This window comes from Quercus suber, unplaced genomic scaffold (genome assembly GCF_002906115.3).
Source record: "Quercus suber isolate HL8 unplaced genomic scaffold, Cork oak 2.0 scaffold_470, whole genome shotgun sequence".
NCBI lineage: Eukaryota > Viridiplantae > Streptophyta > Magnoliopsida > Fagales > Fagaceae > Quercus > Quercus suber.
Genome location: NW_027069921.1, coordinates 370,664 through 383,131, shown reverse-complemented (window position 1 = coordinate 383,131; position 12,468 = coordinate 370,664). Strand labels below are relative to the sequence as shown.

General features: G+C 39.9%; 2 protein-coding genes across 2 annotated transcripts; both read right to left on the bottom strand.

Annotated features, from left to right (window-relative positions):
* Positions 1-2,756: 2,756 nt before the first annotated feature.
* On the bottom strand, positions 2,757-6,872 carry LOC136062951 (uncharacterized). The gene has a single exon (XM_065762710.1). It carries the CDS (start codon positions 6,870-6,872, stop codon positions 2,757-2,759), a length of 4,116 nt encoding a protein of 1,371 aa, XP_065618782.1.
* Positions 6,873-6,905: 33 nt separating this feature from the next.
* LOC111984850 (uncharacterized) lies at positions 6,906-8,675 on the bottom strand. The gene is made up of 2 exons (XM_024016471.1): positions 7,560-8,675; positions 6,906-7,235 (listed from the first exon to the last, which is right to left on the bottom strand). Exons 1-2 carry the CDS (start codon positions 8,673-8,675, stop codon positions 6,906-6,908), a joined length of 1,446 nt encoding a protein of 481 aa, XP_023872239.1.
* Between the last annotated feature and the right edge of the window lie 3,793 nt (positions 8,676-12,468).

Sequence of the window (12,468 nt, the reverse complement as noted above, 5' to 3'; positions counted from 1 at the left end):
AAGCCAGAACAGAGAAGAAAAAAAAGAAAGAAAGGGATTTTAACGTTAACGTGAGTGTTAAAGTCAGAGTTATCTCATTTAATGAGAAAGATTAGTTGTCTAAATTTTATTGGTAAAGCATGAAATGAAGCACAATTGATGAGACAGAGAAGAGAAAAAAAAGAAAGAGTTAACGTGAAAAAAAAAAAAAAAAGACAAACCACATGGAGAAGAGAAAAAAAAGAAACCAAAAGCCAGAACAGAGAAGAAATAAAAGATGCCGAAGAAAAAAAAGAAAAAAAAAAGAAAGGGATTTTAACGTTAACGTGAGTAACGTGATGGTTAAAATCAGAGTTATCTCATTTAATAAAAAAGACTAGCTGTCTAAATTTTATTGGTGGAGCATGAAGTGGAGCACAATTGATGAGACAGAAGATTTGGACTCGAAATAAATAGTCACAAATTTATGTTTCGCAATAATTATTTAGAATGTCTATATCTTCCCTTCTAAAAAAAAAATGAAAAAAAGAAAAGAAAAGAACGTCTATTTTGTTCATATAAAGGCATTTCCGGCCATGTTTTAGTTGGGACCTTAAATCTCTTGCTGGGACGGGACATTGTCTTGCATAAATGGTCCTAAAGAGCATTGAAATTATACTAAAAAGATTACAGTAATTAAATATCGCAAATGATTGATGTTAGAGGAAGTCCCAAGAGTGGGGTGCCTTGGATGCTCAGTTGTGCATTTCGTAATAACATTCTTTAATGATTAGTTGATTATTAAATTAATGCAGGAATTATTTCTATAGCTAGTCATTAACTGGATAAGCCCTATTTTTGGATAATATGTATATGAATGTATTTGGAGGAAATTTTTTTGAAGAGATCAATACTTCCACTTAATTGTTGTGGCATCCACTTAAAATATATTGAATTGTTAAAAACAAAACAAAACAAAATAAAAGGGGACAAAGATTAGAATCAAGATCATAAGGCAACCCTACCTAACAAATTAACAATGGCTATGTTTGGTTGTGAATTTGTGATCCTAAAAATGAGACAAAAAGCAATTTTTGTTTTTTCTCACATAAAATCTATTGGGTATATTATTATTTTTTTCCTAATTTTTATTATATGTGTCAATTTGACCCTTAACACTTTAAATGTGTCAATTTGGTTCTTAATCTTTGGTATTGTGTCAAAATAGTCTATACCTTTAAGTGATGGATGAAAAATGTCTACTAGAATAAAAAATTTATTTTTATGCCACCTAAAATGCCACATGTATACAGTATATACCCAAATGGAATGTATGACAAAAAAAAAAAAAAAAAAGAAGTAATGTTAGGGACATACCTCTTTCCACATCCTGCTTGTGTGTTAACTTTTAATTGGATTTCAGCAGTTTCACATGGGTCCATCACATGATCTTAAAGATTTTGAAATCCATTCAAGAGTTGACATACGAGCAAAGCGTGGATTTGAGTGTGAGAAGGGGTGTGTCCCAAGCATTATTAAAACAAAAAAATACAAAAAACCAAAAAAGAAAAAAGAAAAGAAGAGGAAAAAAAAAAAGATTTAGCTGAATAAATTATCTCCATGCAATAACTTTTAACAGTGAAAAATACAATAGAGAAAAGAAATCTTTTATTAGGCTGAATTAAGAAACTAGTAATAACTTATTATAGTAATATATATTAATTACTCAAAGAAAGAAAGAAAAAAGCGAGGCCAGTTGGAACTTGGAAGAGACAGTTGTTGCCTGCCTTTTAGGAAACGGTTTTGAGGCCTTGTTGAATTGCCTTGGCATTTGAGGCCGAGCGTAAAATGGCAATGTTTTGGGCTCAAGCTTCTTAAATGCCACAAGTGCCTATGCACTCTGCAGTATGCAACACGTATTCACTTTGAGTTTACCAACTCAACACATGGACGGTTCGCTAATACTATCTTAATCACAGTTTCCACTGTAATAAGTGAAAGCAAATATATAATTGTTTATCATAAAAAGAAAAAAAGGAAAATGTAAATAATCTTGAGCAAATCTATAACTAAAGAGCCTAATATAAAAGGTAATGATTCTCTCATACTCATTATTTCAATTTACTTTTTATGTTTTAAATGTGGATATTATCTTTTTGCCTTTTAAAATATGTACATTAACCCATGCAATTGTAGATACTAAGCAAAACTGTGTGTATAAAATAGGTATAAGAGAATATTTAGAGATAAACACAATTTCGTACATGTTCATTTTGTCTTAAAAAATTGATATATTTTTGGCTCTGTTGTGATTATTAATATGTTGATGGTTGGCTTAAGCGAACCTACACCTATGATAGCAAGACCTTGTGTCAAACTTTAAAATGTCTTAATAACCTCATGTTAGATGAATAGATAAATTATAAGTCTTTCTTGTTAATTAAAAATTAATTAATTTAATATGTTCAAGTTTCAAACCTCCAAAAGCACATGATATATATTGCACACGATAAATTACATGTGAAAAAGAGTAATTAGTTTTCTGAGTTTTTCCTCAATAGGATTTTAAGCATCATATGCTAGTATTTTTTTTTTTTTTAAATCTATACCAAAATGGAAAAATTTCATGCATAACGTTAGTTAACAAAAGAAAGGGTGTGCAACCTAGAGGCTAAACAGGATAGAAAAAGGAAAATGAAGAGAGGCGAATGAGAGCCTACAGCAATTAGAAAAAAGAAATCCAATTTTATTGTTATTTTTTTTTTTTGGTAAGGTGGAATACAGTAAAAGAAAAGAAACTAAGGCATAGCAGCACAGCTAGTGCTACGCCTACAATACAGAGTTTCTAAGGCATCCTGCCTAATTTGATTCAAAATACACGAAGTGGGATTATCAAAATAAACAAAATCTATACAGTGATTTGCTCCCATCTTCGCCAAAGCATCGGCACATCTATTCGCTTCCCTGTAGCAGTGTTGAACTCTGTGCTGTGGGATCCTGTTGAGAAGAATTCTGCAATCATCAACTAAAGGAGATAAGGATCTAGACCGAGCATTGTCATTACAAAGCATATTAATAATCATAGAAGCATCCATCTCAACAACAAGGGATTGAATATTAAGATTGTTACACATTATGAGCCCATCTCTTAGCGCCCAAAGTTCAGCAATAGGGCTCGAAGCCAAGCCAATGGCTCGAGTAAATCCCTTGATCCAGTTTCCATCATGGTCTCTAAGGATCCCCCCACCCCCTGCCTTACCAGGATTGCCTAAAGAAGATCCATCAGTATTTAATTTGAACCAGCCGGGGTTTGGTTTTTCCCATTTAACCCGAGTCGGATCAGTAGGCCTACGAGTAATTTTAGGAGATATGATTAGATGAAACTCTACGGATCTATTATAAACTTCCCAAGCAAGGTTGGGATTTGATCTGGCCTCTTTGAAAATGCTATTATTTCTTTGCAACCAGAGAAACCAAATTCCGTGAAGGAAGAGAATCTTCCAAGGAAAGGAGCCACTGTGATGAGGTTTGTTAATATGGCTGAATTTGAGCAGCCAATTTTTTAGGTCCAAACCAAAGAAATCCGAGGCAGGGCATGGGAGGTGGCTTTTCATCCAAAAATCTTTAGCAATGATGCAATCCCTTAACACATGAATAATGGTCTCTTCACACTCTGTGCACGTCGGGCAAGTGGGGCTAATTTGCATGCCTCTGTGAGATAAGGAGGCATTGATAGGAAGACATTGCAGCCAACATTTCCAAAGAAAAAATTTTATTTTTGGAATGATATCTAATTTCCAAATCCAACTGCCATCAAACTGAGGGGAATTGGCGATGTTGGCAGCAATTTTATAAGCATTTTGAGGATCAAAATCACCATTTGGTGAGGAAGACCAGATGATAGTATCATCTTTCTCCGAGCTGCATCTAAGGGGAATAGCTTTAATTGAAAGGAGGAGTTGGGGAGAGATGTGGAAGGAAATTCGGCTAAAATCCCAAACTCCATTCAAGACAACATCCCTGACCAACAAGTCTTCCTCTGAGGCATTTAAAGGGCCTTCAATGAGGTTCCTGAGAATTCCAAGAGGGCACCAATTGTCAAACCAGAATTTCAAGTGAGAATTACTACCAATTTGCCATCTAGTTCCTTTGGTAAAGACCACATTGCCTTTTTTAATGGCAGACCAGGTGTTAGAACATCGCCTATTAGAGCTAAAATTGTTGCGATATTTCTTAGTGAGAACCTGGGCCCAAGGGGAGTTCTTTTCATGATGAAGTCTCCACCTCAGATTTGCTAACAAAGCTAAATTTTTTGGTCTAGCTGCATGTAAGCCCAAGCCACCATCCTTTTTTGGTTTAGTGACTTTGTCCCAGCTCAGCAAGTGCATTTTCCTTGTATCTGGGGTGGAGCCCCAAATAAAATCCCTATTGAGTTTATCAATAGCATTAATGACCTTTCCAGGGAGAGCAACACCCTGCATTATGTAAGAAGGGATGGCCGAAGTGGAGGATTGGGCAAGGACTACTCGGCCAGCAAAGGATAAAAGGTTCGCCTTCCAACCAGCTAATTTGGACTGAACTCTTTCTATAATAAAATTATAATCTTGGCTTGTGGATCCGGCATGTTTCAAAGGAAATCCCAAGTATTTACCTAAATTAGAGGTGGAGTGAAAACCCAGAATATCACAAAGAGAAAGTCTGAGGTCCTCAGAGACATTTGGAGAGAAGTAGACCTTAGATTTGATAGGACTAACCTTCTGCCCAGAAAGCATGCTGAAAGTATCTAACACCTCCTTGACACTATGACAATTTTTTAAGTCAGCCTTAGCAAAAAGAATAAGGTCGTCAGCAAAAAATAAGTGGGAAAAGGCTGGTCCCTCTCTGGATGCTTTAACTGGGTCCCATAGATTGGAATCACACTTATCATTGATCAAAAAACCAAGCACTTCCATGCAGAGAATAAAGATGTAGGGAGACAAAGGATCTCCTTGCCTAATTCCCCTTGAGGGTTGGAAAGGGTCAAGAGCTCCACCATTGAAGAGTAAGGAGATAGTTGAAGAAGAGATACAATTCATAATTAGATCCAAGAGCTTTCCAGGAAAATTGAATAGAATGAGAGTATCTCGAATGAAGTTCCATTCTAACCGATCATAAGCTTTTTCTAGATCAATCTTTATGGCCATGTACCCTTCTCTCCCTTTTTTCTGCCCAATAGAATGAATGATCTCTTGGGCAATAATCACATTATCCAGCCCTCTTCTACCAGGCACAAAGGCTGTTTGGAGAGGCGAGACTAGCTTGGATAACATGGGGCGAATTCTATTGACTATGATTTTAGTGACCACCTTGTAAATGGTATTGCAGAGACCAATGGGTCTATAATTCCCAAGAGATTCTGGGCTGTCACACTTCGGGATAAGAGTGATGAGGGTGTGATTCAGATCTATAGGAATGCATTTGGTCTTGAAGATGTTCTGAATTTCCAGGACAACCGAATTGCCAACAGTAGGCCAAAATTGTTGAAAGAAGCCCGCATGAAAACCATCAGGTCCTGGGGCCTTCCAAGGCTTTAGAGACCACATGGCAGCATGGATTTCTCTAGGCGAAACTTCCTTTTCAAGGAAGATGACATCATCATTTGAGAGGTAGGCATTCCAGTTAGGAGGTTTCCATATGTTTCTAAGAGCATTGTTCATCTCAGTAGTGAAAAGGTTAAGGAACCCATTTCTAATAAAGTCAGCAACTTCCTGAATATTAACAAGCCAATTCCCCATATTGTCTTTAATGGCTAAGATTTTGTTTCTTCTTCTTCGGTTGATTGTTGTAGCATGGAAAAAGGCAGTATTTCTCTCCCCTTGAATAAGCCAATTAATTCTGGATTTACTAGCCCAATAATCTTGCTCTTGGAAAAGAGTGGTGAGATATTCCTCCCTCAGCTCCTTTTCAAGATTTACCAGAAAAGGATTTGGCCCCATTGCCAGAGCTTTTTGGATACCAAGAAGTCTGGCTTCAATTCTCCTCTTCCTATGAAGGACGTTGCCAAAGATATCCCTATTCCAGTTTTTCACTACCATGGTAAAGCTTTTGATGTTGTCAGTAATAGAATTTGAGTTGAGAGACCAAGAATCCTTCACAAGATTGGGGAAAGAAGGGTGAGAAAGCCACATTGATTGAAAACGAAAAGGCCTTGGAAGGTTGAGATCTTGGTCTTTCTCTAAGCAAAGGAGGATGGGGCAATGATCCGAGTGTATCCTGGTAAGGTGATGAACCTGGGCCTCAGGATATAAATTCCTCCAGGCTATGTTGGCAAAACATTTATCCAATCTTTCCTGGATGAGGCCATTAACCTCTCTTCTATTTGACCAGGTAAATTTTGGGCCAGAAAAGCCCAAGTCTATCATACCACAGGCATCAAGGCACGCCTTGAATTTTAAAGCTCTACCAATATTAATAGGAAGACCCCCAAATTTTTCAGAGTTATTCAACATTTCATTAAAATCACCAAGCATAATCCAAGGGAGATTATGAAGGGAGGCAACAGTAGTTAAATTATCCCAAAGTAATCTACGGTCAACATATCTAGGACTAGCATAAATGGCAGATATTATCCAGGAAGTGTTAGAGGATTTTACCTGCACCAGAGCATGAATCTCTTGTTCTGTGGAAGCCAGTTGGGAAATGTCCACCAGGTCAGTGAACCATAGGAGCCAGATACCACCAGCGTAACCTATTGTGTCAGCATGCAAGGCACCATCAAAAGGAAGGAGGTCAGTAATCTCCTTAGCTCGATTGTTCCCCACTTTAGTTTCTGTGATGATCATCATAGCAGGATGATGAATTCGGACAAGTTCCATTACAGCTGTCTTGAAATTTGCGCCTAATGCCCCACGGCAATTCCACACTACGACATTCATTGGAAAGACATGATTTTGAGAGGGCAATCTTCTCTAAACAGAAGCATCCTCCTCTGCTCCGTCAGACTCCATTCTATCTTCCTCAGAAAGAGGCTGGTGTACCCCTGCACTGGGACCAGGGATATCAAAAGTTTCATTATCCCCATCTTCCTTTGCTTCTGGCAAAGCATCATAGTGAAATTTGTTGTTGGAAGGAAGATCTGGGGAAGTGTGTAACAATATCTGATGCCCCAGCAGTGTGGGGCTATTGGGGTGTTCTCCAACATCCTCCTCTCTATGGGCTCTATTTTCGGCTCTGGTCCTGAGTAATTTAGCTCCGGCAAATCTGGTGGCAATGCTGTCCAAGCAAGGACCTTGTTCTCCCTAGGAGTTGGGATGTCTACTAGAAATATCCACCAAGGATTTTCCCACTCCATGTTGCTTATTTCTTCTACCCTTGGGAGCTGCTTTATTTCCATTTTTTAATGGCGAGTCTAAAGTGGGGTTGGCAGAGAAGGTGATTTCAGCTGAAGATTTTGGTTTAGCTTCTTTTCTAGGGGTGGGCAAATCTTGAGAAGACTGGTGAGAGTCAGAGTCTCCCTCTTGGGAACCCAAACCTTAATACGTATCATTATAGTGTGGTTGAGGAAGTAACCACGTGTCCTTGGATTTGACATTTGCCGTGTCAATTTCCTCTCTATCACTTACTTTACGTTTCCCTTCAGAATGGCAGGGGGTTGGGTTGTGACTAGGAATGGGGATATTGGCTTTAGATTGCCAACGAGGCCACTGGGCCCAACGAGGATCAGCTTTGGGGCCCAACTGATCTGGTTCTGATCGAACTGGCTTCTTTCCAACTGTCTTGTTGGCTGGTTTCCTACGAGCTACTACAATCCAAGGCCCATAATCATCACTGTCTTCTTGCACTGGCATGTCCTCTTTGTTTTCCTTTGAGGATGATGAGGATGGCGATTCACCAAGTATTTTAGGCTCTCTGATCTTGTATTGGCATGTTTCTTTTTTGTGCCCAATCTGGCCACAGGAAAAACAAAAGGAGTGTAGGCCCTCATATTGAACTTGCTGATGTAGCTTACCTATGACCACTTCCTTGATCAATCGCTTCTCAAGATCAATTTGAACACAAACTCTTGCGTAGCGCCCTCTAGAGCCTGAGGCTGTGTGAGAATCAATCCTTAGGACCGGACCAATAGCCTCTCCAATTTCTTTCAAAACTTCTGCATCATAATATTCTATTGGGAGTTCTGGAAACCGGGCCCATACGGCAACAAATGTTAAGGAAGCCGTGGAAGGCCTGAAGTTAGGTACCCATGGTCTGATGGTAAGGAAGTGCTCGCCGATAAACCAAGGGCCACCTTTTAGAACTTTGTCCAGGTCTTCCTTGAGCCCGAAACGCACTAAGAAGAAATCTTTTCCAAGGTCCACTACATCAAGCCTTCCTCCAGGTTTCCGAAGGCTAGATATTTTGGAGTGCAAGAAGTGAAATCCCACCGTGCGACCAAAGACCTTCACAATAATGACATTTGACCATTGAGCTCTTATTCTGGACTTTTTCTCTTTTGAGAGTTTGACTGCAGCAAGACCTTCAGCTAGAGTTTCGGATTCATCATCAGATATGAGATTTTCATCATCATAGGAGCTGATATCAAAAGCTTTATAGTATGCCCCAGGCATCTCTCCCATGAGCTTGTCACGATATGACGATGTGATAGAGAAAGTAGGATTCTCCTTGACTTTTTTGGTGCTTCTCTGTAGTTCATCTTCTTCTTCGCACGTTCTCACTCGGAAGTAGCTCTCACTGGTCATGGCGTCCTTTCAATACCTATTCTCATTTAGTTATGCTTATTTGTATCGGGGAGGACTTCAGCTCCTTAAATTTGTCTTGTCTACATGAGGTCGTTGTCCATCGTGACTTATTTGACAATGACATTAGACGCATTCACCATCCTCAAATTATTTACGAGAGGTAAGTCATCGTGATATTACATTACGTCGTAATATTATATTATGTTATTGTAATTTTACATTAATACAATTTCAATATAAGAACACAATATTAAATTGTTAAGGAATGTGATCAGATTAAAATGATGTGATATATTTTATAATTTTAAATTATGATAATGTTAGAAAAAATAAAATAAATCAAAGACATTATGTCACATTATCGTAATATGTAGGAGTATTCGTGGTGCAGTGCGGTGCAATTTTAGGCTATTTTTAGCACCGCATTTTGCGGTGCAGTTTAACAAAAACCATAACTGCACTACACTTTATTTTTGCGGGCGCATATGCGATGCAGTGAGGTTTAGAGTTTAGCCAAAATCATAATTGCACCGCACCTCATTTTTACGATCACATGTGTGGTGAGGTGTATAAGATACGGTTTGAATGACTAGAAGTCAATATATTTTTCAAATTTTGGGCTTTTTCTACCCAGCCCAAAACTAACTTTTTCTTTTGTTTTAGGCCAAGTTTTAAACTATTGAGCTAATTTTTCCTTATTTTGGGTTGACTTTTCTAGTCAACACTTGCTAGGGTTATCAAACTTTTTTTGTTTTTATTTGAAAACTAGGGTTATGAACTATTAATAATATATTTAATATTAAAAATAAAATAAATATATTATTATATAGAGAGGGTGTGGTGCGGTGTGATTTGTGAGATTTTCTTATTATATAACTGCAAACCGCACTGCACCGCATGCGGTGCGCTGTTACTTGTGGTGTATTGCAGTTATACCATTTTGCGGGTAGTTTTGGTGCAATTTTTGCAGTTTGTGCGGTTTGGTGAACACCCATAGTAATATGCGTCACATCAAGAGCATATCACAGCAAACCAAACATCCCTTAACTAGTATTACAAATTAAGATACATTCAACATTATATTAAAAATGGCTTTTTGATACAATTTTTTTTAGATAGGTATTTTGAGACACACTAAAAAAGAAGAAGAAGTTAAGCTATGCATAAATATAAAAGTAAAGATACATCCAAAATAATGCTAAGAGTCTTGTAATTTAATTGACATCTCATGGTCTTTGCAATAAAAATATTTAAATCTAAGGTTCAAATTCTCTTAAAAAACTTTCTCAAAAAAAAAAAAAATCTCTTAAAAAATTGTGGGGGAAAAGGGGGTCAGGCCCAAGTTAATGGGCCGAATACCCACGAAAGGACTGTTTCACATCCAAAGAGAAGGATGCGTAGAATACAAGGCCCAGAGTGGAGTGGAATCTTCTTGGTGGAGGATCATCGCTGTCCGAGGAGGATATCTCCAGTCCGAGGAGGACATCTCCTGTCCGAGGAAGATGTTTTGCTCTGATATGATATCGGAGACTAATTGAGTAGGGGAAAAGCCTGATTAACTGTCCGAGGACTCCACCTGGTCAAGATAAGCTCAAAGCATATTCAGGAACAATAAGGATGGGAAATATCTGAGGGAAAGGCTACTGCCACCGTATTCAATGCATTGCAACAGCTTTTCTGGCCGCATTTATGTGAAGAAGACCTCTGAACAGTGCATCCTAAATTACCGCCACTCACACAGAGATGAAAAGAAGCTGCCTGACGTGACAGGTACTTGAGCAAGTTCATGGATGGGGAGCACGTGGACGATGGAGATGAGGGTGAGAGTGACTATATAATAGAGGGGAGCACCTGTCAATAGGGCCCCGAAAGAAAAGTGAGAAAAAAGGAAAGTGAGAAAAAAGGAAAGGGAGGAAAAGGAGAGAAAAGAAAAATAGGAGAGTGTTTCAACCAAACTATCAATGTATTCAAATTGATCAATGCACAGTTGTAATGGTCATGATCCATTGTTATTAATCCCTTGCTAATTCTAGTTCTTTGACCCATACTCTACAAATTAATTGTCTTTGGGTTTGCGTAAAGAAACAGGACCCTACAATTGGCGCCGTCTGTGGGAAGAGCTTGAGCGTAGGGGAAGAGTAGCAGCGGCTGGTCATGGCTGGTCACGGGCAACAACCGGCAGAATCTAGGGCCTCACAGCATATTGATCCTTTTCTTAATCTGGAGCGGAGGCAGGACCGTGAAGGTAGTGTGCGCACTACACACACTGAGCGAACCCAGCCTCGAAGTGGAAGTCGCGTTCCCCATGTAGAGAAAAACAGCATGCTAATAGAGATTGAAAGGTTGAAGAGGGAGTTACGCTATGAGAAGAGGAAACGCGCTGTACCACACCCTGATGATGACTTGGACGACGGGCGAGACGTTACCTATGAGCAGAACTCTCAAACTCCGATCAGTGAGACTTTCTCGTATGAAGCTGAGCACCCTCGTGAGAAGCGGTCCCGAGGACCATCATGTGGAGGGGTGGGCAATGATGCCATGAGTAAGGCCCTGAGTCAGATTTCCAGGTCACCCTTTACACGTAGGATCAAAGGAGCGGAAATGCCTCGGCGTTTCAACCAGCCAACCTTTACTATCTATAACGGCAAAACTGACCCTGTAGAACACGTTAGCCATTTTAATCAAAGAATGGCTGTCTATGCCAGAGATGAAGCTCTGATGTACAAGGTATTCCCCTCTAGTTTGGGTCCTGTAGCCATGAGATGGTTTGATAACCTAAGGGCCGATTCCATCGATTCTTCCAAGAGCTTACCCAAGCTTTTGGTTCACGATTCGTCACCTGCCGAAGGGTGCCCAGGCCCTTGTCCTCTCTTCTGTCCTTAAGCATGCGTGAAGGTGAGACACTGAAGGCGTACTCGGATAGGTACTGGGAGATGTTTAACGAGATGGAAGGCAACTTCGATGCCATGGCCTTGGAGACGTTCAAGTTGGGTCTCCCCACTGATCATGGTTTAAGAACGTCCTTGTCCGGCAAGCCAGTTGTTAGCATGCGCCAGCTCATGGATCGCATTGAGAAGTATAAGAGGGTTGAAGAGGATAGGCAGCAGGAGAAGGGTAAGGATAAGGCTACCACCCAGGACACGATTTATATCCAGGTCTGCGGACCGATGCAAACCCTTCTTCTCGCTGATTAACAAGTGGAAGGATTTTGAATGGAATGAAGAATGCGCCTCGGCTTCCAACAGCTTAAGATTACTTATCTCGGCCGCCGATTATGTCCAGCCTGAGCCAGACGAAGTTTTATTTGCCTATATCGCAGTGGTCCCTCATGCTGTAAGTTTAGTGCTGATAAGAGTGGATCAAGGAGTACAGAGGCCGGTCTACTGTGTAGAAGAGTCGCTGCCTGAAGCCGAGATCAAGATACTTGCCGTTGGAGAAGGCATCTGGCCGTAGTGCTTGGACGCGGAAATTCCTCACTACTTCCAGCCCATACTGTCGTCGTGCTCACGCAACTTCCACTTAAGACAGTACTTCGAAGTGCCGATTATACGGGGAGGATAGCCAAGTGGGGCACCATTCTAGGGGCTTTCGATATCAAGTACATGCCTCGCACGTCAGTCAAAGGCCAGGTCCTTGCGGATCTGGTGGCCGAATTTACGGAGCCCAGCATGGAAGATGTAGCGGTAATGCCGAGCATGGATGAAAAATCGGTTGGCATGGTTTCTCAACAAGACCCTGCTCACTGGGAGTTATACGTAGATGGTGCTGCGAACAGGAAAGGTTCTGGAGTAGG

What these genes read in the sequence shown, in the direction of transcription:
- LOC136062951 (XM_065762710.1), bottom strand. Translation starts at nt 6,872, where the DNA reads ATGAATGTCGTAGTGTGGAATTGCCGTGGGGCATTAGGCGCAAATTTC.
- LOC111984850 (XM_024016471.1), bottom strand. Translation starts at nt 8,675, where the DNA reads ATGACCAGTGAGAGCTACTTCCGAGTGAGAACGTGCGAAGAAGAAGAT. An exon ending in ATTCTGAAGGGAAACGTAAA is followed by an intron (nt 7,236 to 7,559) that starts GTAAGTGATAGA and finishes CCCAACTCCTAG; the next exon opens with GGAGAACAAGGTCCTTGCTT.